This window comes from Aythya fuligula, chromosome 18 (assembly GCF_009819795.1).
Source record: "Aythya fuligula isolate bAytFul2 chromosome 18, bAytFul2.pri, whole genome shotgun sequence".
Classification (NCBI taxonomy): Eukaryota; Metazoa; Chordata; class Aves; order Anseriformes; family Anatidae; genus Aythya; species Aythya fuligula.
In genome coordinates, this window is record NC_045576.1 from 6615161 (window position 1) to 6642614 (window position 27454).

Below are 27454 nucleotides of genomic sequence, written 5' to 3' on the forward strand. Positions count from 1 at the left end.
AGGGGAGTATGTTAAAATTATACAGAGGTGATGTTGCTGAGCTTCAGTTCTGGACTTTTGGTCTCCCTCAGCCCCGCGGCACAACGCGCCTCACGGCTGCCCGCGGCTCCCGCCTTTTTCTCCTCAGGGGCCGCCGCGACTTGAGGCGGCTCTGGGACATCCCCGGCGGCCTGCAGCGGCCCCGTCCCGCCGCTCTTCGGGGTTCGCCGAGCTGAGGGAACCGGTCCGGGGCAGGAGGGAGCCGGCCGGGGGCAGCAGCGGCGTCGCGGCCGGCCCCTGGCACCCGCCTGGCTCCCGTCAGGTCAGAGCTAGGCAGCAGCCGCGCTCCCCCTGGCGGCCGCGGCCAGCCCCGGTCCTCCCGGCTGCTGTATTGCCATGGAAATACGCACCCTGCGGGGCTTGCTGGGCCTTAAATATGAAGGATACGACAAGCACAGTACACAGTTATTTTATTGAAATACTCGAAAAGGCCAGCAATGGAAAAATAAGTTTGTTATGAGGAAGTAATGTTCGATTTGATCCTTAGAAAAGCTGTGTCTACAGGTAACTCTAGCCAGTTACAGAATGCACTGTGAACCATGCAACTAATATACTACAGCAGAATAGGTACTGTGTACTAGTTCAGTTCTATCTTATACACAGCTTTTAACAGGATTGACACATGTAAGAAATTAAACAGCAGCACTTTTTGAATTATTAACATATATAATATACAAATTTTCTTATCTGATGCATAAGGGTTATAAAACACAATGTAGTGGAAAATGAGTAACTGTTACACACAGCATGTGAAGTTGATCTGGCAGTTTCTGAAGTCTTTGTTTTTCCTTTTAAAAGAAGTTATTAGATGGATAAGCATGTCACTGGTCATACAACGTAGAAAATCATAGGCCAGGACAGCAACTGTGACTTTTTCTTGAAACACATATTACAGTAGGGAAATCTGTTGTTGTTGAAAGAGCAGGTTAGAAAGAAAAACACAAATTCTGCTTGGTGTAGTTTGTAGTCCAAAAAGATTAAGTCACTTCAAATGAAAGTGAAATAAATAAGCAATCCTTGAGGAAGTATGATCCTCGAGTTGAACCTACTCTATCAAAAATGAATTTAAATGAATTTCATCTATACACTAGTATGTCACCATGGTGAAATACCTAAGAACAGTATTTTGAATAACTTCTTGGGGAGCAATGTTGTACTGCTTTAATATGTACAGGTTATTTACAACAAATTCCCTTTTGGCCTCACAAGTTAAGCCATTTTAAACTGGCTAAGATGCAATTCTTTTTTCCACGCATTATGCAATACTGTAGTTAGAGCTATAATTTAAAATAATCTTATGCATGAATTACAAATATTAATAAAGTAACTCTGCATATATAAATAGTTCTAGCAGAATTTAAAGCATTCAGAATGTACATAAAAGTTTATTTTTATTTGGTAGGGCCGGATGTGCTTCTTCTCAGATCATCGTTGCTTTAATAATGCTTTGTACATAGCAAAACCCAAAACTGCAAAGACGGTAGCACCAAAACTTGCTCGGAGCCAAAATGTAGAGCTCTTGAGGTCCGCTTGCGTCACATGCCTAAAATTTAACACACACACAAAAAAAATTATTTTCAGGACAAGAATATCAGGTAACTTGTGCTAAGCTACTCTGCTTTTGGAAATTCATCACTACACTTGTCACAGGCAAGGAGCTTACAGTTCAGCCTTATGAGTACTTAAACAGTCATTTTATTTTTCTTGAAAGCTTAGGACTTGATCTGTAGCCATGATCACATTAGCAGAACCATGGAAGTCACAGCTCACACAACTGCAGAAGAATGGGAGAGCAGTGTGTCCTCTTTGAGAGTACCAGCAAATGTTCAGAAAATAAAAATAATAAATAGCAAGCAAATTAATAATAATCCATAGTGAGAACAAGTCCATCACAGCAAACAAAACTTTTTTTTTGAGTTTGCATATTTCCACTTTTCCTTGCAAAGTTTTCCAGCCCTACTAAATATCTACTTGTGTTTCTCCACCCCCCAAAAAAAGTTTACTGACAAGTAGCAAGTAATATTTTTCCAAAAGCTAGAATCAAAAGAATAATTTTGTAAATCCCTTTCTTCCCAGTACTGTCACAAGAACAGCAATAGAAACAGTTATCCAATACCAAGCTGAAAGCTAAGAGAAGGTGCTAGTGAAACAGGCAGTGACAATGGCATTAACAGAAAACGAGAAGATAGAACAGTATGAAGTGACTGGATGACATAAGAAGCCACGTTTTGCATGACAGTAGACAGCCAGTGACCCAACTCTCCCAAATACTGCAGAAAGTTTGTGAGCATGCTCAGTTAAACACTGCTAGACATCCTTAAAGTAGTCTCAAGTATGACAGCTTACCATAAAGCAGGAGCTACCATTTAAAACAAGTTATCTTATATGCCATAATTCAAAGCACAAGTTCCTAAATAATAGCAAAGAGTTTGTTTGTTTTTGTTTAAGATAGAACTCATGAAAGAACTTCACTAGCCTACAGATTTTAGCCTGTATTTATCATGATGAGTTACTCAGTGTAAACTGCAGCAGTATTAAATCCAAGGAGCATACAGAGATCCTAAACATACACAGTGCATAAGAAAGTTCAGATAGTGTGAACTGCAGAGATGTCATATACAAGCTGTTTAGTAAAGCAGGAATTGTACTTGCTATCAAAATACACAAAAACAGTTTAGGATATTATTTAGCAGACAGTTGCAAGAGCAATATAAGCCATATAGATAATCAGTGTACTTAATACTGCATGCTGAAGAAAAGGCACAAATTCTTTGGTGTATTAACAGCAAAACACAGCTGCTAGCTAAAAATTCCTAATCTTATTTAACAATATCTTGGTAGGTTATTGAACAGACCAAATTCATGAATTCCTGCAAGCATTAGTTCCGCATCTACTTTTGACAAACCCTCTGCAAACCAGATGTCAAGTGGTTGTTGAGGGTAAGAAAGGGATAAGGTAATGGCAAGATCACCTTAGTTTGGCTGCTGTTACCTGTCTTCAAGTAAACGTGGACCAAGAGATGACTCCATGAAGATGGAATCTTCTACAAAGTTGACGGCGTGCACCTGCTGCATAATACTGCTCTCCTCGTCTGCTAACAGCATGGCACCCAACTCATCTATGTAGGGTCTTAACCTTTTTACACACATGCACAGTTTGCAGTTCATAGCATGGCTCAACAATAATGTTTCAAATATGCTCAAGTAACAAACCCCAAAGAATTTACAATTTTCACCCACCTAACCTCCGATTCTTGTGGAGTTGTTAAAAACTTAGTGGTTGGAAAAAAAAACAGAAATAAATGAAGTTTAAGGACAAGGAAAACTGCTTAAGAAACTGAATCTCTTCCTACTCCATCTCCATAACATTAATTTTCGTGTGCCCACAGGATACTGCAATACTCTTGCATCATATGCATGAGCTAGAGTACCTGTGCTAAACACTGGAATGACTTAACACATCAGCTCTAAAATTGACATGATCTCATCATCATTGATAATTCAAATCAATACTGTATTTTATTGTTACTAAAAGCTTTAGCATTCTTTGTATTTTTTTTTTTTTTAAGTAAAACATTATAAAACACTTGTCTTAAAATCTGTGATTTATAACACTTATCTTTGTATGTAAAATGAATTACTTGTATGTGACACGATGTTAATAGGTTACGTGACAAGCCCCATTGGGTGAAGATTTGTATAATTAACAACTCTCAAGATTAATTTGGTTAATTCCAATGCCCAACTATTTGTATAATTTAAATAAGCATCCCTTTAAAAGGGTAAACCATTGTTTAAATTGCAAATGAGTGCTTTTGCATTGCCCTGTAAAGCGCACTCTCATCTACATTTTCTGATTCCTATCTATAATTTGCCTTGTTTTGACTTTTGCACATGTCCATATTCAGTGGTATTCAAGAAACTTGCTTCATCCTTTTAAAAACAATTAATATATTCTCATTCATGATAAAATCCTCTTTTCATGTCTAAAGGGAGAGTAAATTGACTCTGATCTCTTTTCTAGTTACAGATTCTTTCATTTGAAGAAAGAAACTAAACCAAGGCAGGGATTTGTTTTATAACCTCAAAGGAATTAACACAGTTAGTGCCCTCTGAAGATCTCAGTCCAAATATCCAAAGCTCAAAATACTCACTGAAATTCACAACATTATGGATGTTTAATTGCTTTACACCCTTGGAAGAAAATCTACTACTTCTTTCTTAAGTGTTCCTTACGCTGTCCTAAATTCCATTTTTACATCTTTGATCCCTAATACTGTTCAGCTGCTATTAAGAAAAAAAATCTGAATGTTTGTTTCTGGCACAGGTTTTCTGATTTGAAGGTTACTATAATATATAAACTTTGCTCAATACATAACAAAAATTCTACCTTTTCAATAAATAACATTCAAATTTTATTTCAGTGTAGTTGTGTTTATGGAACCAATTTTCACCAGTGGTAGAAATATTACCGTCCTGATAGTAAGAGAGTACCTGAAACTTTCACCAACTCTAAACTAGAAAAATTATTCTCTCCAGTGGAAAAATTGTATACGGATGTGTGCACATATACATACACACACACAAGTAGTTAAGACTCCATAAATGATGGTGTATTTGAAATTCTTATTAGCTTTTAAACTTCTAAAATAGATTGGTGTGCATATTTAAACACATAATTAGTTCTACATATATAAGGTGTCTAGGAATTTTGCCTCTGGCATAAAATTCAGATTTTAATGCACACTTTGGGAAAAAAAGAAGGCAGATTCAATCTGCCCTTCCATAACAGTGAGCCACATAACTTGTCACTTGTTGAATAGTACCTTTGAGATCTGTACAGTCTTTAACAGGCTTTAACAACTCACAAGAAGTTTGCCACGTGTACTTATCAAGAAGTTAACTGAGCATGCCTGTCATGGTTACACACAGAAAACTGCCAAGTTATGGACCAATACTGACACTTTTCCCCATGTCAGAAGAAGAAAAATCCTAAGTCTGGGGAGGTTTAACCTTAACTATTAAAATTGAAAAACAATCCCATATGAACTACAAACACGTTTTAAAAGCACAGTGCAGAGGCCACACTAGTCACATGGTTACTCAAGCCAAAATTATAGGCAAGTTAATGCAGTCAGCCAGCAGCAGGCTGCTCTGACAGATGATAGGTTCTAACAATAAAATACGAGCAACTAAATTCCAAAAACATCACGTAACATGTGCAAGCTGCTGCAGCTTCCTTCAGGCACATTTTCCTAGGATGCAAACCACTCCAGCAGTTAGAAGTTTTCCCCATGCATTAGTTATCTAAAATGTGAAAAGCGCCAAGTGCATGTTATTATCTACAAAACCTAAGAAGAATTTAAAATGCCAGTTCAATATAATCTATTTGGAAAGAAGCTTTGCAAAACTCCACTCGATATGCAGCACTAAGCATTTTGGAGAAGGAGGAATACAGGTGAGAAGAATGTTGTTACACTCTCCTAAAATATTAGGGACACCCAAGTCAAGGGACAGATTTCTGCCATCAGATTGAATAGCACATGATGAAAAATAAAACCTGGACTACATCCTTAGAACTTTCCCTTATAACAGGAAAATTACACGACTGCCTTAACTTTTAATTTCACAGAAGGTTTTCATAGAAAAAAATCTTACAATTCCTGAAACAACCACGTTTTATATGCAAGTAGAATTCACTTACATTTCACGTTATTTAAAAACTTTAGAAGGAAGAAAATGAAATGGTCTGAGAAATCTTCCTCACTGAACAACACAGTTCTCATGCATAACAATCACTTTGAAATGAACTCAGCTGACAAAAGTGTCACTACTATAAAAGCAAAAGGCAGCAAGTGAATGAATTTAAACCAAGAAAACAGAAAAACACACTTAAAATCCATGCTTTATAGTTAGGGAAGAAAATAAAGCCAAAAATCCAAGCTGATAATTAAAGAAAGGGTTAGAACAACATACGCAGAAACCTTGCTTTTAGAAAGAGGTAAAACAATGTAATAAGAAGAGATTAAGTGCCAGCCAGACAAATACAAATGAACACCTAAAGGAAAAAAAAAAAAAGACAAAACACAAATTAAAAATATAAAAATACTGCAGCATAGTAATGAGTCTCATGCATGCATGTACAGTGCTTGGAATGCAGTGCCTTCTTCCTCAAAGAACCAATGAAGTGTGATCCTGGGTAGTTCAAACCAACAATCCTGTTCCATCACAAGTATCCCCAAACTGAACTTCCACATTTGTTGAACTTGCCTGAGAGCCTATAAAACCTCAGGAGAGTCTTTGAAGCTTGTCCACAAAAGAGAAACTAAAGGTAGGCATTATTTTTTCAGCTACATAGAGGCAATGTTCTTCCTTTAAGTACTAAGTGGGGAATATTCTAATGTACTTTTATATTGTGCCTTAGTAACACTGTTTAAGCACTACTTGGCAACAAATGGCATAAGAAGGAGTCCAATCTGAAAGATTTCAGTTTACCTACTTTCACTTCTAGAGCTTCAGAATAGGAAGAGATCAGGAGAACACAAACTCTCAAGAAGCCTCCTTTACCTATTAGTTATCCGACTTCTGCCAAACTTTCTGACCCAACGGTAAGCACTTGTAAAAGCAAAATAAGAAATCACATAAAGTAGCTATATCAGAAAATTCTCTTTGATTCCAGTGCTGGTTTTACGCAAAAATCATTAAAATGCTTCTAAGAAGCTAATGTTTCTAAACAAGAGAACTACCTCTACCCTCCTGAGTCTACAATTAGGGGCCAATCTCTGTTGTTTACGGATATCTCAGCTCTAATATTCTTTCCTATGTATACAGTTCTACATTAAGTCCACGTACTGAAGGTGAATAACCTGCAGCAATATGCTCTGAAGAGCTAACTAGGAAGCATGTTGTTGAGAAGAAATTAGCCTACTGGAAACCTGCAACAAACCCCAGCAACTAATTGAACGACTGCAAACAACAATTCTAGGAAACACTTTTTCCTTTCTGTAGGGTCAGTGCAGAAGTCTGCAAGGAATTCTCTTTGCTTTGAATTATGGACTTTACAGACAGCAGTATATTCATATGTTTATTCCACACTGCCTACCGACAAGGTGTGGAAAGACAGCATCCCAGGGCTTGTCAAACAAAGATTTCAACGCCTCCAGTCCTTGACAGTATCTCAGAGGAACTAAGTACAATGCCTAATGCAGGACTCAAAAAAAACACAGGCCCACACAAGAGAGAAACGTGTCACAACACTTAATATAGCAATCCATAACCATTCTGAAAAATGGGGATGAGCTCTAGAGGCGGTTTAAGCCTTGATAATGAGGAGTTAAGATTTTTTAGTAGTGACCACCAAATGAAGTATTAGAGTAACAATATGTGAAGAGACTTCTTTTGCAGAGATCTTCGTCTGTGGCGTGACAGCTGGAGAAGAGATGCAGTATGAAGAGTTTCACTCATATTCATGGTATTTTCTTAAACTAATGATTTTTTCCCCCTTCTCTAAATTCTCACTCTGATTAACGCTTGTATCTTGGATTAAAGTTATATTTCACAAAGGTGCTCAAAGGTCAATGGGTACATCAGTAGGCCTCCTATGAATGCATACCTCACATTTAAAGGAAACATCCACACTTATTTGGAGCATCTACACCTGAAACCAGTAAAAAGTAGTAATATGCACAGACCAAATATATGCAGAATGTGCCAGGATATTCTAACCACGGTCCTCAAATAACTATGTTTATCATAGTCTATGAGCCTATAAAAGGGACAGAACTACTACACTACAAAAATTGTTCGGTTTGAACTCCCATTTGCTGGGTCAAGGTGACAAGTGCTGAGCTGTTAGTGAATCACGTGTCAAAAGCAAGGTGTTTTATAAAAGCAGCCTGCAGTAGACACGAGGCAAGGTATAGGCACTGTTTTCAATGCTGAAAACCAGTTCTCTTTACCCATTGCTTTTTCCAAAATATCTGCAAATGCAAATGGTTAACCGTTTACCACTTCTTACATATTGCATTTTATTCAGAAGAACTGGATGTTAAAAGGTCCAGATTTTTATACAACTTACCCACTTTCTGTGTAAACCAGGCATAATACACACCCAGAAATTCTATCAGTTCCCAAATACCAAACAACAGCAATTATAAGCATGAAATATGTCATACAGTGATGTTAGAGTCAAGCTGTGCCTTTTCCTACATTACTATTTAAATGAAAGTATTTTTTATAATAGATAACTAAGAAGCACTAGCTCTAATCAATGCTAAACAAACCTACATCTCAAGTGAGATCCATTACACAGACTTACATACATTACTTGATATCCATTACCAGTTCCCTGAAAAACAGTCCTAATTCCTCCAATATTTTTGCAATCAAAATGTGCCAGAATTGACCACCAAGTTGGCAATTTTTCAGAGAAATAACTGGACCAAGCTCAAAAGAACCAAAAGTACCTTAAACAGATCGAAGTTTGACAATTTTATGACAGTTATTAAAATAAGTATCTGCCTATTTTGTGAATATGGAATGAAAAATCTGCAGTATAGAAGGTTACCAACTGCTTTTTCAAAAAAAAAAAAAAAAAAAAAAAAACCTTTATTTTAAAAGCACACCTGGTACCTAGTAAATAAAGTTAAGGACCTGTTAAGAACTGCAGTGAAGAGTTTGTTCTTTACAGATTGCAGCAAGTCTGAGTTGAGGAAGTTCTGACAGATGCAAAATGTACACCTGTTGCAGGCGCACATACAGCGTAACCGGGCATGGCTGCGAAAACACACAGAAGGACAGGAGTTGAAATCTTGCTCATATAATCAGGTGCACATTAGGACTGTGCCACAACCAAGAGAGATTTAGGAATAAAAGGTACATTTGAATGAGTAAGGAGAAGAGGAAAAAAAAAAAAAAACACTGGGGAAGCAAGGGTAAAACTACAGCTGTGCAGAATTTTAGGGTTAGATGTTCTGTATCTTGTACATTTTGGCATTATCACCCATGCGTAGATCTTAATAGCAACGTACAAACATGAATGAAAACATTTGCTGAATTTAAGTTTGAAAGGAAGACATATGAGAATGTCTGAGTATGTCTGCACAGCAATAGATAACACCCCTTTTTCAAAGTAAAGAAAGCCACGTTGTCTACCACTTTCAATGCACGCTTTACAAAGTGACAGTTACCTCTACTTTTCCCACCCTAAAAAACACACATGCTCTAAAAACTAAGGGAGAAGCGGGAATATTGATATGACAAGACATTTGGTCAGCGCTACGCTTTCTGTGGTTTCCAGTATTCCAGCACTACAAAAATAAGTATAAGAGAACAAAAACAAAACAAAAGCTTTACAAATCTAATCCAATAAATTTGGTTTCAAAAGTATATTAAAAAAATCCTAGATTTTGGGTGAAAGTGACATTAGTTCTGTTTAATTTAAAGCAAATGTCAGCTGTCATACTAGACTCCGTCTGTTGCAAGATTTATCTAGTTAATCATATTAAAAGCTCCACCCACCAAAAAAAGAGATGCAAAGTGAGCTTAGCAACAGTGAGATATGCAGTGAAAATGCACGTGAGCTTAAGTATATTGTATCTGAAGTTGAAAAGGTTTTTATACAGAAGTCATATTAAAAAAATGTAAAAGATATCAGATTTGTGGACTGAAGCAAACAATAATAAGCACACCAAAAATAATAACAATTAAAAAAAAAAGCTTCAAGCAGTGCTTTGGGGGAAACTGTTGTTCACAAGAGTGTCATTACTTGTAAACAACTGTAAAGTTGAGCTATTATAAAGAATTACAGTACAACTTATTCACAATTATCTTAAAAATATAAAGATATAAATAGTGAGATATTGAGTGATGCATCCACAACAATGACAGAACAGAACCCTACATATTCATTGGACAGATATACCTAAAAACATAACATGAGCTGGATGAAATAGTGTATTCTTTTAAAAATACGTTACCATGACAGCTGACCTTTTTATATATTGGATTTGTACCAGCTTTCTCAATTTGACATAATTTCAAGTTCTACAAAAGTCATTTATGTCTCTCTCTGTTGCTAAATCTCAGTGAGGTGAGTTCCATCCTCATGGCTAACAATGACAAGCAGTGCTATTGTGCATGATCCATGCAATATGAAAAAAACAGAATGGTTCAAGTACTTACGGATACATTGCCATAGTTGTCAGTTTAACAAAGATATCTTTACTCGGCACATCAACAGTATTACAAGTAAAGGCTTGAGGTGGAGGCATTTTGTGTTTTCTGCAGAATTCGGCAGGAGAAATACTGTATTCCTGTCTGACTTCATGCAAGTCAGACTTTGCAGCTACCACTAAGCATGGTATTCTGCTATCCATGAAGTGTTGCTGCAAATTTAAAGAGGCATATGTTATATCCAACCTCGAACAGCCTAAATATAACTGTTTGCAACAGCATTAAGATATACTAATTGCACTGAAGTCAAGCACTTCTAGAAGCAGAAAATTTTATATATACACAAGTAGACCTTACTTTTGTATTAATATCAAAATGGCATTTTTAATGCATCAGCCATATATAGCCAGCACTCACAAATAAAATGTCTTTTAAGCACTAGAACATGGCGTATGGGACCAATAATTGAAAATGAATACTCATCAGTGAACTTTTTTTTATTTATATACTTTATATATGAGAATACATACATACACACATATATTAAAAAATACACAAACCTTAAAAATCCTGGCACAGTACTCAAAGGACTTAGGGTTACTGACATCATATACCAGGCAGACAGCATCGCATATGGTCTCAGCATCAGTTAAAAATTCAGAGTCACTGACATCATGTAGCTGAAAAAAGAGAAAAAACTTTGCCATTATGCAGTTAAATTTTATAACTTTCTTTTCCTTGCAATTTTTACAGCTCATTGTTACGTATCCTTAGAATTAATGGACTGACAATAGGCAGAATTAATGAAAAAGAAGAGAAATTTACCAATGGAGTCAACATATGTGAGCTGTTAACATCACATCTGCAGGCAATCACAACCTCAGTATAAAAAGTTACATTTCCTTCTAACACAAAGTCTTAGACTCCCACAGAAACTGGCATTCATTCTACAGAGCAGAAGACTCTTGGAAAACAAAGAAATATATCATCATAAGTAAAACTACCGTACAGCAAAGCCTTTGAAGAAAGTATTTCAGCCACCGAAGATTAACTATAGCCATCCCAAACATCCCACCTGACAGATTCTTATATTCTAAATAGGTAAATTGTTTAATGGAGTGGTTTCTTTAAAATTTAGTGAAAGTTTCAAAAATAACAGATCCTGAACATACTCAGTTTAGAGTATTAGCAACATCTTAAAATCAAAAATTATTTCAGCCTGAAAAAACATGGAGGTAGGAGTGGTAGAAGAAACTATGTTTAGGAAGTAGAGACTATTAAAGCAGAAATTCCTTGTATTTGTTTGCAGATTATTTTCTGTAGTTAACTGAACTTTAAGATTAACAATGAGGAAACCTTACCAGCAAGTATTTTTCCTGTCCATACACATAGACTGTATTAATGGCATAGTAAGATTTGTGTTCTGCACGTATTTGCCTCTGCCTCTGAAAATGCAGAATTTCAGGTTAGATCACAGCAACTTTCACCTTCAGTTAGATTTGAATAATTGTTTTACTCCATTTATTAATGAATGAATAATGAAATGTAATGAAAAAATTACAGTAATCTGTGGTTTATTTTGCAAGTACACGCATAGCTGTAATCCAAGATACACAAATAATTATGCATGCAGTATCAATTTGTCTATTTGCTAATCTTAAAAAAAAAAAAATCTATAATTTCCAAATTCAGTAATAAACAGTAAAACTCTTGTCAACTGGGTTTTGTTGTGTAAAATTAACAGTTATGTGTGAATATAAGCAAAGGGTTCCTTACTATTAGATTTCTTCCAAGAAGAGCCTGAAGAACTCCACTTTTCCCACAGCCCTTCATTCCAATAACATTGCATCGGAAAACATTTCTCTGAGTCTGTTTTTTCTGAAGGTCTATCTTTTTGTCTCTTGTTACTTTTGAGAAAATACAAATATTTTTCACAAAATGCACGTGTGGATGTACATGAAAACATTTAATATAAAAGGACAAGTAGCTTATAATGCACACAAAATATCAAAAATATCAAAACAAAAGATTGTCTTGAGCAGAAAGTAAAAGAGAATGAGGTGAAAAAAGGACATTTAAGCAATGTAGTCTTAAGCAGATATTTAAGTTTAAACTCTTAAAGCATAACAAATCAATTTATTTTTAATTACCTGTAATTGCTGATGCTTGAGATTCCTGTTCTGCAAGTATCGAGTAGCCTAAATAACCCAGGTACTCCAGGCAACGCTGTACATCTAAATATGTGGTCAGTCTAGTAGAGGGGGCAAAAGGAGTTACTGAATTGTTAGCATCTGTAATACCAATTCTCTGCAGTACTGAAACATTTTTTTCCGCCTGTCTCCAGACTGACATGATAGTAATAGTCTCAATACTATGCAGTACTGAAGGACACAGGACTCTAGAGGTAAACAGTGGTTAACAAGCGAAACTCTATGAAAGCAGTACTTCCTGCTGCCCATGAACTTAGATCACATTTTTTTCCCTCAGAATAACCTCCTCATTCTCTATGTCTTCAATAGGAAAAAACCCTTATTACCAAACAGTATTATTCTTCACAACTTTAACAACTATTATTCTTAACTCTAAAAGAACAGAACAATGAAACAGTCAAAATATTTTCCTGTTGTTTTGACAAGTTTCAGAGACATATACAAATTTTGGTCAAATCCTGAACACATAACAGTTATCTGAAATTTAGGCCTCTGGATAGTTATAAGAACTTCACTGCTTAGGTCAATTTTCAACTATTAAAATTCCACTGTTACTATCACATTTTCAAGAGGAATCTACACATTAGCATACGCAAAGTTCTCATATACCATAATTCAATGCAACACACTTACGTCCACTGAGAGAGAAACCCTTGGTATGTAATCCACCCTCTTTCATTTGTACAAACAGTGTTGTTAACATCAGGCCCCCATGGCATATAAGGGAAGACTTTGAACAGATCTTTCAATTCATCAGGAGACAAAGCACAATCTCTATCCTAAAAACAAGCATATGGTATTAGACATAAAGAGCACTTAATTCATATCTATTCTAAATTGGTACTTTTTGTCTGTACACTTGAAAAATTCAAGAAACTGGCTATAAAAAAAAAAAAACAGAACTTGCTTTCTTTTGACATTTTTAAACAAGACTAAATATATAGGCTACTTAAGAGACTTTGGTAGTACAACTATATTTGCATTTTCTCCATGTAGACAGAAATACCTTATAAACAACAGACCAGTTTTGACCATGTCTTACGCCATAGCCAGTTTCTGAATGAAATGGCAATAACCAAGACACACTTTCTGATAACAAAATTGCTTGCAAACTAAGGCTCTTAAATATAAGGACGGACACACACACTCAAATTAAACGCTTACCAAATCATGCTTATCAAAAATGCTTTGAAGAAACAAGTATGCATGATGGTTTAATTCTGTTGTGCAGTCTGGAGGAATTTTTAGCCTATTTATTGAAAACAAACACAAACAAGAACTGTTAAGTGAGTTTAAAAAATGCAGAATGTTTTAATTCAAAATAAAGAATTTTAGAATTACAACATTTGGTATTTAACCTTTGCGTATAGTTTTAACAATTTCTTTAAAGAGATCAAAGTACATACTTTTTATTAGGAATTCTAAAATTATGAGTGACTGTCTTTATATCACATGATATTTAGTCATCAGGGCTGTGTTTTGTTTTAAGGAAAAGTATGTAGTTACACTTTTCAGGAAAAGCCAGAGAATTACTTGATCTCTCATCTTTTACTTTGGGAATTTTCAAAGGCTCTCCAGTGCCAGAAAAATCCTAACAAGCCTTTTCTGATTTGGTGCCACATACAATAAAGCACCTGCTCAGATCCATGTTGTAGTCTTGTATTATGAGTCTCTTTAGCCATGTCTTTCTTAAAAAAAGAGAGAGAGCAATGCGTGATCTGGCACAATGAGACAAGAGTGCTTCCATTGTAATTTTCAGTCACATGAAGATTTTGGCTGATAGGTTGTAAAGTAAGGCAGATAATTTATATAACAATAAGCTTTAAATAAACACTTTACAGTAAACCTTCCCTCCTGTCGCTAAAGCAGCAAAAATTAAATACGTGTAAGAAAGCTCAAACAAATGATACATACGGAGGAAACAAGTACTCTGGTGTAAGCTCTAAGTCATCATCGTATCCAAAGCGACGTAAAACAGTCCAAGTTGTTTCATGCCTTCCTCGCTGAATGAAAAGTGTGTGTAGAAAAAGAAAACCTAAAATCAAATGATAAAATCTTAAGGCCCTGAACGACTTTATCTGCTCTAAGTATTTTTATTAGAATCAGCATCAGACTGAAAACAAGAAATACTTGGATTTTAAACCACTTGTGTGACGTTACAGAATAATCTACCTAGATGGAGGGTTCAGAAATCATGTTATTTGTAAAAGTGTCCTTCAAATAACTGTTTCCTTAAAACAACCCACATGTTTTTGTCGTTGTTTGCTTCTGCCAATACCAGCACTTTAGAAGAACTTAGATGTATAAAAATAAGGACAACAATATTTTCAACAACTCAAAACAGGAAGCAAAACACTTAAAAAGAAGCCTGGAGAGCAATCTCATGGAAGACTGCCTTTAATTTTCCTATACCAAAATAGGTGAGTAGGATTTTGGTTTAGCACTTTCCAAGCTTAACGAACACTGAGATTTCACTGCTTAGTAAGGCTATGCCTTAGGATTCCCACATTTTACAGTTTCTCACTAGTCCTATTACATATGTAAGCTTCACAAGTAAAGCAGTTACACTGATACTCAGAAAACACTTTTTCTCCTTTCACTTTTGCCATATGCTCTGAGCAAATCTGTAAAATACAGCGTTAAAACGATGTCAGAAACAACACCTCTCTGTCAAGTGTTGCAACCAGTACGCCTGGAGAGGAGCTACAAAATTATCTAGGATAGAAGCTCTTGAATCACTGTACTTATTTTGGATATATGATTTCCAAACTTCTGCAACCATGAGTAAGAGACCTTATTTTATCCACCCCCATTCTTCCTGACTTTAATCATTCCTTAATACCATACTGACACTACATCAAGCTCTTGTCTAAAAGAATCAAGGTAGAGATCATATTCCCAAAGACTTGCTTCTTTACATAAAAACCATTATCAACTTTATAACACACATCTGTTAGGAGTTAAATACAGCTTACCTTTTAATGTTAATCCATTATCAGCAACTCCATCACTCAAGTTTTTCCTAACTACATTCTTTACATCTTCCAAAGCTTGAGGTGCCAATGGTGTATTAAAACAAATTCTCTAACAAAAAATCAAAAAAGCATGTTAGGACCACTAGCTACTAAGCCAAACAAATGTCATGTCCTGTATAAAATGCAGCCTTGAAGGTTCTGATAAACTAGTAAAGGACAATCTAATTTCTTACTGGAAATGAAGGCATAGAAACATTTTAGATTTTGATTTTAAAAACAAGCACTGGGGCTTGTACGTTTAAATAGTTGTTTTTTTTTTTTTCCATTTTGCTCTTGAACTAAAATTTGAACTGTGGTTAGAAATAAAATTAACGCTTTTTGTTTTTTTATATGTGCTCTTTTAGGCTGGACATAATATTAAGACTTAATATTTAGGCCTAATTCCCTCCTGATTCACTTTACTACAATCCCTTGTAAAACAAATACTTTTTCTAACATTATAGGAGTTTAATCATTAAACATAGTGAAAAGGGAAGCAAAACAGAGTTACCTGAAAGAAGTTGAGCTCTGCATCATTGAGAGTCCCGTCATTATCCTGATCAGAAATTCTAAAAATGCGAGTGAGTGCTTTAATACAGGCAGGTTTCATCTAAAGAATAAAACAAAGTTCAGTATCTTTCTAGGCTTGAACATAAAAAGATTACACTGAATTACATGAGGCAGTTCGATCGCATTTAATCAAATACTAGCCTTCATTCTACGTTTTCAGAATTGAGACATCCACACACAAAAGCACAAAAATATAAGAGGAAACAAATCCTGACCTAGCAAATTTAAATGCATAAATTTAAAACACTTATTTCACAATAAGTGTATTTCTATTCAATTATTACAAGAGCCTCAATCTCTTCACAAGCTGAAGGTGGCAATTCTTGACTATTAATAAAAATAATAAAAAAAAAAAAAAATCAGTTCACTAAGTTCTTATTGCTACAGAATGCTTTAAAAATAACGGAATGTTTTGTTTTACTTTTTTCCACTCCAAAAATTTTTTGGTGGAAAAAAAGGCCTGGCTATCCCAGTGCCTTGCAAAGCTCTAGAACTACAGTCAACTCTTTCTAAACAAGCATGCTATCTATATTCACCATTTTAGCTATGGCTTCAGAAGGTTTTAAACACCAAAGAGTGAAAAATCTTCCCAGGGCTCATTCATCTACAAGGCAAAGCACTGATCATATGGACTACCACTACGACAAAAGAATTGCTGGGATACCTTCCAAGTGAAGGAAAACAGACAGTGGTAATTCTCTCCCAACAACTAGAGTGGTGATGGACTCTTCTCTTCATAGAGGTCACAGAGATTGGTTTTGAAAAACCAAAAATATTTCAGCACAACAATTATATCACAACACTACTAACACAAAGATGATTCTGATGGAAGAAATCAAAATAGAGTTATTCTCTCATTCCCTATTTAACAAAGTGTTTATGATCAAGACTTTTCTACTGCCCAATAATGCAAGGGAGGGAATAAGGTTCTAGATTTTTATTTAGTAGCCCATAAAAAAATACATATTTTTAAGCTATTATCTTCCATGATATGCTGAGCTAACTACCTACAATATTTTAAAAAGTCACATTACTTGTTTTTGATCCCTTTTTCCAAAGCCTCACAAGATGCTCAGAAAAGTTCTTTCCCTTAAATCAGGATAAGTCTGGAGTAAATTCCCTGAAATAAATGGAGTTACTGTGAAATGTGTACCTAAAGGACAACGGAATTGAACACATGATTTTTTTCATATTACTGTTGACTTAATGCCATTACCAAAGCTTCTCATTTTACCTAGCAATTTATTTGGGAAATAAAAAACTGTCTTAATTGTTTTGAATAAAGAAGGAAGACAGATGGGATTAACACAACACGAAACAGTAACCAGGGTCTGGAACCTAATGCGTGACAACTGTGGGAGGGCAGGTGAAAGGTAACAGAAGAAAATAAGAATTGCAAAATCTTCTGAAAAGGAAAGAGCAATCAAGCAATTACCTTTTTCCCCCAAAAAAATTGTTTTTTAAATCTATGTATAAATACCTCTTTCTCCTCTGGGCAATAAAGAGGACCTGTAGGATGCAGAACAGCTTTCTGCGCGTAATAGAATAGCTCAGATATATTCTTCAAGTTTTTGGCTGAACACTGAAAGAGAAATTCTTACACTTATTTTCTTGTTTCTTAACTATTCAGTGATTTATTCTGAAATCTAAACAAAGAGTCAAGCTTTTAAAGTTCTAGCCCCATCTTGTGGGTACACTGCTGTTTTGGAAAAAAGTCACCTAGCCCCCATATGTGTTCAATAATTAATAAAGGAGGTCTCACTCAAATTTGCTGTCATACCAATAAGAAAGCTGTATCTGCTTAAAAAGACATATCCAAACTGATCCGTTCTATTTAGTACTTTGCAGACATTTTTTTAGTTTAACATTAACCAGACATGCAAAGCTAACCATTAACATTTTGCTAAAAAGCAAAGATTTGAGGAGGCTCTAAATATTAGAAGTCTTCCAGCAACATTTCATTATACAATAGTGTATTCTTCTCTAAAGAATATACAAACTCATCATGTTAATGACCATTCTATTTGAAATAATTACATATTTTGAACAACAAAAAAGTCAGTATTTCTATGTTTCTATTTAAAATTTGCCATAAAAGTGCTTGGCGAGAATGTATTTTTTGGTACTCATTCTAATGTCAGAAAGTTACTCACCTCTACACATGTTTCTATCTCTGTATATTGATTCATAATGGGAAGAATAGTTTCCATACTGCTGTATTCCACTAGATCAGACTTGTTTCCAACTAATATAAGAGGCAGCCTAAAAACAAACAAACAAAAAAGTTAAGAGCTTTAAAAACAAGAGGGATTGAAAGATCTATTTTACTTTTACAGCAGAAGCCATGATATTATTTTCATGCTGTAATTAAATATCACTGTCAGCCAGTAGGCAAAAATAAGATGACAGCAGTTTTGAGTAACTAATTTAAGATACATTTAGATAGAAATATATTGCCTGCTGTTACTTCAGAAACACACTATTAATCACGAGAGTAAATAATCATTTAATTATTACACAAAACCAGCCTCAGTAGAAAAACTTTAAAGACCATGTAGTTAAAACTGGTTATATCACCACAAATATAAAAACACCTGGTAAAAGCTGGCTATTAAATTCAAAATAAACAGCTTTGCTGGAACATACAACAGACCTATATACTTTAAACATCTTGTTGCTTGAACTTCTTATATAAACTTTAAGTTTAGAGTTTGATTTTCTTAAACAATTAACATCCTCAACACTGTCCACTGACACCCATTGATGTGCAGCCTAATTCACACTTCTCATCTATTTATGCACCTGCTATCTTTATCTGTCCTTTCATTGATGAGAGGAATCCATCGACTTGTTACCTAAAGTGGGGTTAAAAAAACAAAAACAGGATAAATACAGTTTCAAATTTAATATGAGTCTGAACTGTACACAAGCTTGACTACAACTGCTACTTTTCCAAGAAGTCACATATTTACCCACAAAAGTATAAAAGAAATAAAAACTGGAGTTGATTAATAAGCAACTCCTAACATCACTGAAAAGGACAGAAAACCCAAATGTCGAAATTGACCAGAAGATAGATAATGCACAGATACATTTTAACAACTTGACCTTAAACACTATCCTATGCCTTTTAAACATCTAACAGGTTTCACAATGACAAACATTAGTACTTATTTCAATTGTTAGTATATTATTTCAAGCAATAATTAGATAAAAATACATTAACATACCTTATCGATAGAATTCTTGTTGTTAACAGCATATACTATACAAATCACATTTGCCTGAAATAAAAAGGAAAGACACTGAATCCCACTGTTCAGTCTCTAGAGCAACAGATACAATTAGGAACCCAATATAACATTGAAGAGAAAGAACAGTTCTAGCATTAGTCAAAAGCCATATATCTGACTCACTTAAGCAATTTGTAGCCTGAAAGAACAGTTTAAAACTTTTTTCTTTAAACAACAACAAGTGAATCCTTGGACTACCGATTAAAATATATTTGGGTTCTGTCCTTTTGCTTGGAAGGACAAAGCTTACGCTCAGTTCACCAAAGCAGTGCTAGTACCCAATTTTCTTATTTAGAGCAAGGTTTACTACAGCAAAGGGCACAAAACAGAACTAAATGAAATGCTAAACAAGAAACAGCATGAGACCTTTTTTCTACAATTCAAACTAAAGCCCATCTAAAGCAGAAAAATTAAAAGGAAAAGTTTCTCCATAAGCAGAAACAATCTTCTAGTAAGCATTAATACTCACCTGTGATATTTCATGATAAAGCTGCTCATCACTTTGCTCTGCTTCTGCATTCAACAGAACAAGCCAATCATTAATACTACACGTTTTTCTGAAGAAACTGAAAGCCTTAAGAAACTGAACTAAGATATTTCACAAAGCTTGTAAGACAGCCTTGTGAAAGCTCTTGTTATTTAAATGGCTTTTTATAAAATGCACTAAAAAGTGGTTCTACTATAACTACAGTGAAAATGATTCATTAATTCACAAAACAGAAACAGTCTGTTGCTTATAGCTTTTTCAGCAGATATTCTAAAAAAGCAATAATTATGTTTGTAGATGGGTTCTCTCTGGAATGAGTTACAGTTTGCATCCCCTATATTTATCAACAGCCCATTCCTAGGACACTAAGCAGCACCATCTGTTCTATAATGTAAACTTCTACCACAAAATATATCTGAATCTATGAAATATTTGATCCGATAGAAAAGAAACTCGCTCCAGAAACTTAAGCCTAAGTCTCATAAAAAAAAAAAAAAAGCATTATTTGTTTGTTCCAAATAAGGAACACACTGAAGATATTACCTCAACAATGTTGGGAGACAGATGACAGGAAGGAATCTGCTAATGTGACCTAATCCTTGGCTCTCATTACGCATGGAATAAGGACTTTTCTCTAGCTGTGCAACACCTGCATATGTTTGTGACAGAATAACTTGATACTAAGTCTATTTAGTACATCTGTTTGGTAAGATCAAAGAGATTGCATTGTATCAAAACCCAAAAATACAAAGCATGAAACTGACACAAAATGATAAAATGTCCAAACTCAAAAATTTTATAAGACAGAATTTAAGGTATGTAAAGTCTCTTCCATCTTACTAATTTTTTCCCTGAAAAATACTAAACAGTTTTGAATGCCATGAAAGTACCTACCTGCGTCTGAACCTGTAAATACCTCTGTCACACTAAGAACACTAACTTCACGGGAATATCACTAACAGTAGCCTTCATGGTAGTACCAACAGCAGATACTGTTAGGCTTTGAATTAGGAGGATCAGCCATCATCATCCGATTTAGTTTTATCCAATGAATTGTTACTTTAATCTAGTCTTTTCCTACATGTAGCTTTGGTCCCATATCAATGTGACAGTTGAAGAGGCTACTGAAGTAGATAAACAATTCCATACCAAATCAGTCAAACAGCAGCTATACTGCATAGTCCTTACCTGAATAATCCACTATGTGGGTTGGCACTCTTTCAGGGGTGACATCAGCTGGAATGGTGATTTCTTCAGCACGTGGTGGAACCTTGAGTTGTAGGAACAGCAAGAAAAAGCCTTTAAAAGATGATGGCTGAAAATCCAGCTGTCCAAAAAAGCGCCGTACTACTGCATTTCTGCCAATTAATTAGCTTTAAATAGGCTAGCTTATTTCTACTTCAAGCTTTTTTTTTTTTTTTAAAAACGATGTTCTGAAAGTCACTGCTACTTTCTTGTTCTTTAATAGTCTGCTTACTGAACAAGGACTTTTCTCCTGCTTTGCAAGGAAGTAATGTTTTTAAGGGATTCAATGAATGGTTCAGTAAAACTCAAATCCACTATATCCAAATACCTTCAAAGAACTATTATAGTATTGAAAACTATAAACAAAATCTGAATTGCAAATTATTTTAAATAAAACCATATAAATAAAAGTTTTGCATTCAGCAGGGTTACCACATTCAACCAATTACTAGAAAGGGCTCCATATTCTTTAGCAGGAGAGTAACATCAGAGTTAGCATGCCATTACAGACAAATTAAATACTGTTTAATTTATGTTTGTTTTCATTTTTGCACAAGATATCCTGACCCTACTACCATTGAAATCAGTACATGAACAACCACTGCTAACAGTGCGTGAGTTGGTAACCATTAAAAAAAAAAAAAAAAGGCAAACACAACAGACAAAATATAAGTCTCAATTTTTAAGTGATCATAACCTGGGAACCTCCTTCCTTCTAACAAAGTATTAAATGTTAAATTTAAATAAGCCTGCAAAGCAAAACATTATAGTAATAAAAACTATGCTCTGCAAAATACAGTAGGTTAGCTATGGTTGCTGGCCTTTTTGCAGAGAACACTAATCCACATTCAGGAAGAATCAACTTAATTTTAATGAAAATTTTCTGCACAGCTATTTATTGTCTTTTTTATTTTTGAAAGGGGTGGGGGCGAAGAGGAAAGAGAGGGGGAAAAATGTGGAAAAAAGAAAAAGGGGAAAGCCAATCACCTGAAGAATGGCCCTTTGTAAAACTTCAGCCTCTATTCTATCCTCATCAAGAGTGATGACTGAATATACCAAGTACATTAAACAGTATTCCAAAGTTTGAAATGTTTGCAACACAGATCTATACAGCTCTTATCTGTGTGATGGATGGGCAAGAACTGTACACGTCTCTTTCTGAAGTTTATTTAGGATGCAGGGTTTTTTTTTAAACTTATTTCTGTAAATTCATGCAGATTTTGTGTTCTATATAAAGTAATGTTTTTCTTCCAAGATGAGTTTAGAAAAATATACTATGCTATACAGAAGGAAGAAGCTGAGAAGTGAATAGAAGGCTAGAATTCATTAAATGCATTGACAAACAACCTGTCATAGAATTGGGCCCTGAATATTTTAAGAACAAACGGAAACTAGAGCTCCTCTTTACCTGTAAGCTTGGGAACCAAATTCAATTATGCTAACAATCTGATCTTGACTCATGAACTGTGGTAACCTACCAATTTGCATTAAGCACAACGCAGTGTAGTTTCAAAGAGCAGAAGCACATGATGCCTATTTTAAGACTTGTGATCAGAAGAAATAAACTTGAATGTTTATATGTAAAAAGCTCAGCTATTCGCAGCCTTTGCAGTTCTTTTCATAGTATTGAGAGAACTATGAGCTGATTTTTTAAAGGAATAAAACGTGAAAGTAGCTTTACGTTTATTCTGGTAGAAAGCAGTAAGAGTTTTCTTTTTTTTTTTTTTTTTTTTTTCTGTCGTTGTTTTACCAAAACAACAACACGGCCAGGAAAATAGTATTCAAAAACAGAAATAAACGCAACGTCTTGCTTAGCTACAAAAAGTGGCTAAATACAAGTTATACAACACAACTTATTGATACCTCATTCTCATTCATTTTTTAATTCACTTGCTCTTTAAATAAAACAGTACTTCAACAAACAAACCCAGCACCTTCCCATTTATGAGTCTCTAATGTTGAAACTGCTGCCAGTTACGACCAAATTCAAAAACTTAAGAAAACTAACATTACTCAGGTATATGTAAAAGTCATGTGAAAAACAAGATAGGAACTTGGATAAAACTGAAATTCCTAATCTTTACACAAACTAACCTAAATCACTTTCCGGAAGTCACTGTTGCAGTTTTAGACTTTGTTTATTATTGTAAATAGGAAGCATTATTTTAAAGCAGAGCCTAACAACTTGCTCTCTGAAAAAAAAATATTATACAACAGGAAAGAAATAATATTAAAGAAAACAAATAAGGATGTTCTACCTCTTCTGGAAATTCTTCACTGACAAGAGACATGATTAGTGATGTCTTCCCAACTCTGGCTACAAAAGAATTAAAAACAGAGATTAGATAATTTGGATATGTTACACTTAATAGTTGCATCCCATCTTAAAAGGGGAAGTATTTTAAAAACATTTTCCAACTGGTCATGCTAAAGGCTTTTTATATGCTGTTTAAGTATTGATGACAGTAGTTCTCTCCAAATTCTTTTACAGTAAAAGATTTGTTTCCATTTCATATTTCTACATTGTCCAGAAGGGAATCACATCCTACTCTGTCGTATGCAAAAGAATTAGCAGGTCTTAACCTTAATATAGAATATTTAAAGAAAAAATATCAAAAACAAACTAGAAATGCATAAATACAGCTCAACAATTGGAAACTAAGGAAGCACACAGAAAGGTATTTAGGAATTACATATTTTTATAGTATTCTTGTTACAATGATTATGCTTCAAACTACTGAGGATAAGAGCTGAACAAGAAGACGTGGCACTATCATCAGTGCACGAAATCTCCACAAACTAGCTGGACTACTTTGGAATTGCAAGAGCATAATCTCCTTGATGCAAATTCTGTCCCTCACAAAAAAAAAAAAAAAAAAAAAAAAAAAAAAAAAGTAAAAAGAGAACAAAACAATACACAGACGTATTCTAATGCCATGGTTTTCTTAATTTAAATAGGAAAAAAATCACCTCTCCTCCAATATTCAATTAAATTTAATCATACAATTCAGTTCACCTATGAAGTCATGACTGCTGATAATGCAGTTGGATTTCTTAGGTTTGCGAATCTTTAACGTGATCATTTAAAATTAAGAGTTAATGACTTTTCTTGGGGTTCCCCCCTTCCTGAAAGCCTTCACCTGTCAACTTTCTGTTCTTTTGAAAGCCTAGAAAGACTATTAGAGCTTTATTTTTGACACCTTTCTATAGAAACAATAATTTTAGATTCAAGTACTATCTGGCATTGTATAGTTTTGACAGCCCACCATTTACCAAAATCATTTCATCCTGGACACAGAGCATCTTTGCTGGCATAAGTGGTTTGCCAACTAAGATGTTGCTTGCAATCAGTCAGAGCCTGTATCACTGTGCCTACTGAAAACACTATAAAAATTTCTTCTATTCACAGAAGCTATTTTGCTGGCATTACTGTAATTTACACTTGCCTATTTAATTGTATGCAAGTCTGAATATGGAAGGAAGAAACAAAATTGTAAGACCAATTTGTTTTCATGCAGAAAATGGCGTTACTAAGCTGATGATCCAGTCAAAGTACCATCAACTTGTCCAAGTCTATTTTTAGTAATAGTAACAAAGGGCCTTTGGACATCCAGAAATAAAAGTTTCTCTTCAATGTAGAAAGTTAAAGAGTGGTTATTACAAAACTATGAAAAGCAAGGGAAAAGTAACCCTGGGTAGGAAGACCTTTGCCTTCCTTAGGGAGAACAGACACATATTTTCTTCAGTGGCGTTAACTGGACAGCAGTAAGAAGCAAGTTTTTTACCAGCAGTATGGTTGTGTTCTCATCAAGGATGCTCAAACAAGTTAAAACAGGAATTTACACTAGCAGGCGTCCTCCTGCACAAGCTACTTTTTAATATTCTTCATCCTGACAGAATGAGAACTTAAAAGCTCTCCTGTTTCCTTAGATAAATACCTTCCTGATACGTAAGAGAAGTTATCTAATAACTACACAAAATTCTGGAGCATATTTTGCATCTGACCAAGTCAGCTTTCATCTGAAGTGGTGCAAAGCATGTTGGCTTTGCAAACATACAAAATCATTTTATTAATTTAACAGGACTGAAAATAGAAGGTTATGAATTGCTGGTTAGGACAGAAACCCTGAGTATAAGCTTCTAATAAAGTGTTCTAGAGGTGCTTCTGTATAGATACATAGGTTCAGGTGGAGAGATTTGGTTTATTTTGCTTGAATCTAGGTCAGCCATTTGTCTTTCCAATTCTGTTTATAGCCTTAGAAGTAACAACACTGGCTGACTAGGATGAGGAAAACAGCACAGCATTTTGTGATGATTAACCGGTCTTCTCTTTTTCCTCACATATGGAAGCCTTTTAGATCATACTGTTTAAAAGTAACACGCTGAATGTATTCTGAAAATTATCAGCTATTAAAAATTTATGCTTGCACCCTGGGTACTAGGACTAAAACAACCTTAAATCTAAAATGTAGACCACTTGGGATGAAAAAAGCTGTTTTGGAACAGCGTGACAACAAAAGGTCTTGCCATGATATTTCAGAGTCTGAACCTGCCAGACTGCTCCTATCATCCAGCAAGTTATTGCATGGTCCAGATTATTTATTTATTGGCCTAAAACAGCAAGTTAAATACAAAAGTCACGCATACAAAACAGCACCAATAATATAACTGGTTTTACAAATTGGAAAAACCTGTCCATGTCTCCCTTCTGTCCTTACAAATTTTTAAAAATAAAGATGCTCACAATCTCTGATGTTGCTATTAGTTAAGAGAACCGTACCCCTGAAATTTTCAGTTGGACACACTGCGATCCCAGTTGCCAAAACCTGAGCACCTGCTCCACCTGTACTTCGCCACCCTACAGAACCAGTTCAGAACACCCCAGTGTGACCTCGGAACACCCTTCTTCTTGAAGAGGTTTGTTTATTTCTTTTTCATGAGTAACATCCTGAGAAAATTCTGTTACTATGGTGCAACCAGTTGAGTACTGGGGGCCTACTTTGAATAGGAAAATGGAAATTAATTGCTTTTAATTTCAGATCATTCCCTTCTTAAACACACATTCTGCAGCTAAAGCATGCAGCTAACACTTTAAAAATTCTTAATTCAAATGATTTTATACAAGTTCTTCTTCCCATTTACCACAATTATATATATAAAAAAAAAATCCAGCACAACAGGTATAAGCAGAAGGCCAACTAATTTTAAATTAAGCAATAAAGGCTCAGTCCAATTTTAAACAGCATGTTCTGTGAGTTAGCTTCAGCCTGGCAAGTGTAAGTCTAAAATCTGTAGCCTCAACTCATTGCCCAAGAAAGCAAAGGCAGATTAGGTATTTGTGCTCTGAAGAGGAATGCAGCCGTGTGTTCTACATGCACAAACGCATTTCTAAATAAAACAAGTCTTGTGAAGCTAGAAAAATAAAACTTCAACGAGTTAACTCTTCCTGTTTAGCATTATCTCCCTAGAGATTCCTCTCTAAAGCCACAGAGGATCTTTCTAGGCAGTGCAGACAGAGCCAGCCGAACGCTACAAAATAACTGCACGAACTATACTATAAATATATATGAGGCATTCAGTTCTCAGGAAAGCTTTGTCAGGAGCACTTTGCTCCTCGTATAATTAGGTAGCTTTACAAGCAACAGTCAGCGATTACTTTGTGCTCCTTTCTTGTGAGGAACTTGAGAGCACTTCACAAGCTAACAACACAGAACCTCCTTGTTGCTGCTTCCATCAGCAAGGGGCTGCGCCTTTGAAAGCCTAACCGCTGATTTGGGTACCCAGATGTGAACTTAAGGACACAGCTCTGGAAACAAATGAAAAAGCGCAGCCCCACGCTCCCTCAGGCGGTACGCGGCGCTTACCCAAGGTCACACAAGTTAACGGCAGGAGCCGGGCTCGGCACTCTCGGGCCCCTCACGGCCCCCTCCCAGCTCCCTGCCCCCTGCCCCCGCCGCCCCCCGGAGCCCCTCTCCCCCAGGAGCGCTCTCTCCCTCCGCGGACAGACGCGTTTGGTGCCACCCCCGGGCCCAAACCCCCCAGCCCGGTGCCCTCCGGGGCCGCCCCCCGCCAGCCCCGCAGCCCCACGCCCGTCGCCCTCAGCGGGGCAGAGCGGGAGGCTCCGGGGCCCGCGCAGGGCCGGGGCTCCCCTGCCGGGGCCGTGCCGGGCGGAGGAGGCCGTGCCGGGCCCTCCCGCACTCACGTTCTCCCACCAGCAGGATCCTCACGTCTTTCTTCATGGCCCCGCTCGCTGCCCGCGGCCGCGGGGCGGCTCACATCGGGCTGGGCCGGAGGGAAGCGGCGCGGCTGCGACCCGGGAGCCCCTCACGGAGCCGGCCCCTCACGCCCGGTCTCCCCCCCCCTTCCGAACCGCCGCCGCCGCCGCCTTGCGGCGGGCTCGCTACGGCGGCTGCCGAGGGACAG

General features: G+C 36.1%; 1 protein-coding gene across 3 annotated transcripts; it reads right to left on the minus strand.

The window, feature by feature from the left end:
* Window positions 1–442: 442 nt before the first annotated feature.
* RHOT1 (ras homolog family member T1) lies at window positions 443–27407 on the minus strand. 3 transcript variants are annotated; one of them, XM_032199566.1, is made up of 21 exons: window positions 27234–27407; window positions 23290–23348; window positions 20975–21056; window positions 19769–19812; window positions 19237–19290; window positions 18809–18861; window positions 18160–18268; window positions 17487–17588; window positions 15948–16046; window positions 15398–15506; window positions 14337–14457; window positions 13587–13671; window positions 13056–13201; window positions 12363–12463; window positions 11989–12119; window positions 11574–11657; window positions 10773–10892; window positions 10222–10424; window positions 8692–8814; window positions 3032–3175; window positions 443–1582 (listed from the first exon to the last, which is right to left on the minus strand). In XM_032199566.1, exons 1-21 carry the CDS (start codon window positions 27268–27270, stop codon window positions 1465–1467), a joined length of 2124 nt encoding a protein of 707 aa, XP_032055457.1. In that variant the 5' UTR covers window positions 27271–27407; the 3' UTR covers window positions 443–1464. The 3 variants fall into 3 exon arrangements, with proteins under 3 accessions (XP_032055457.1, XP_032055455.1, XP_032055456.1); XM_032199564.1 differs by lacking the exon at window positions 3032–3175 and having other exon boundaries at window positions 27234–27406; XM_032199565.1 differs by lacking the exons at window positions 3032–3175; window positions 8692–8814 and having other exon boundaries at window positions 27234–27405.
* Window positions 27408–27454: the final 47 nt, after the last annotated feature.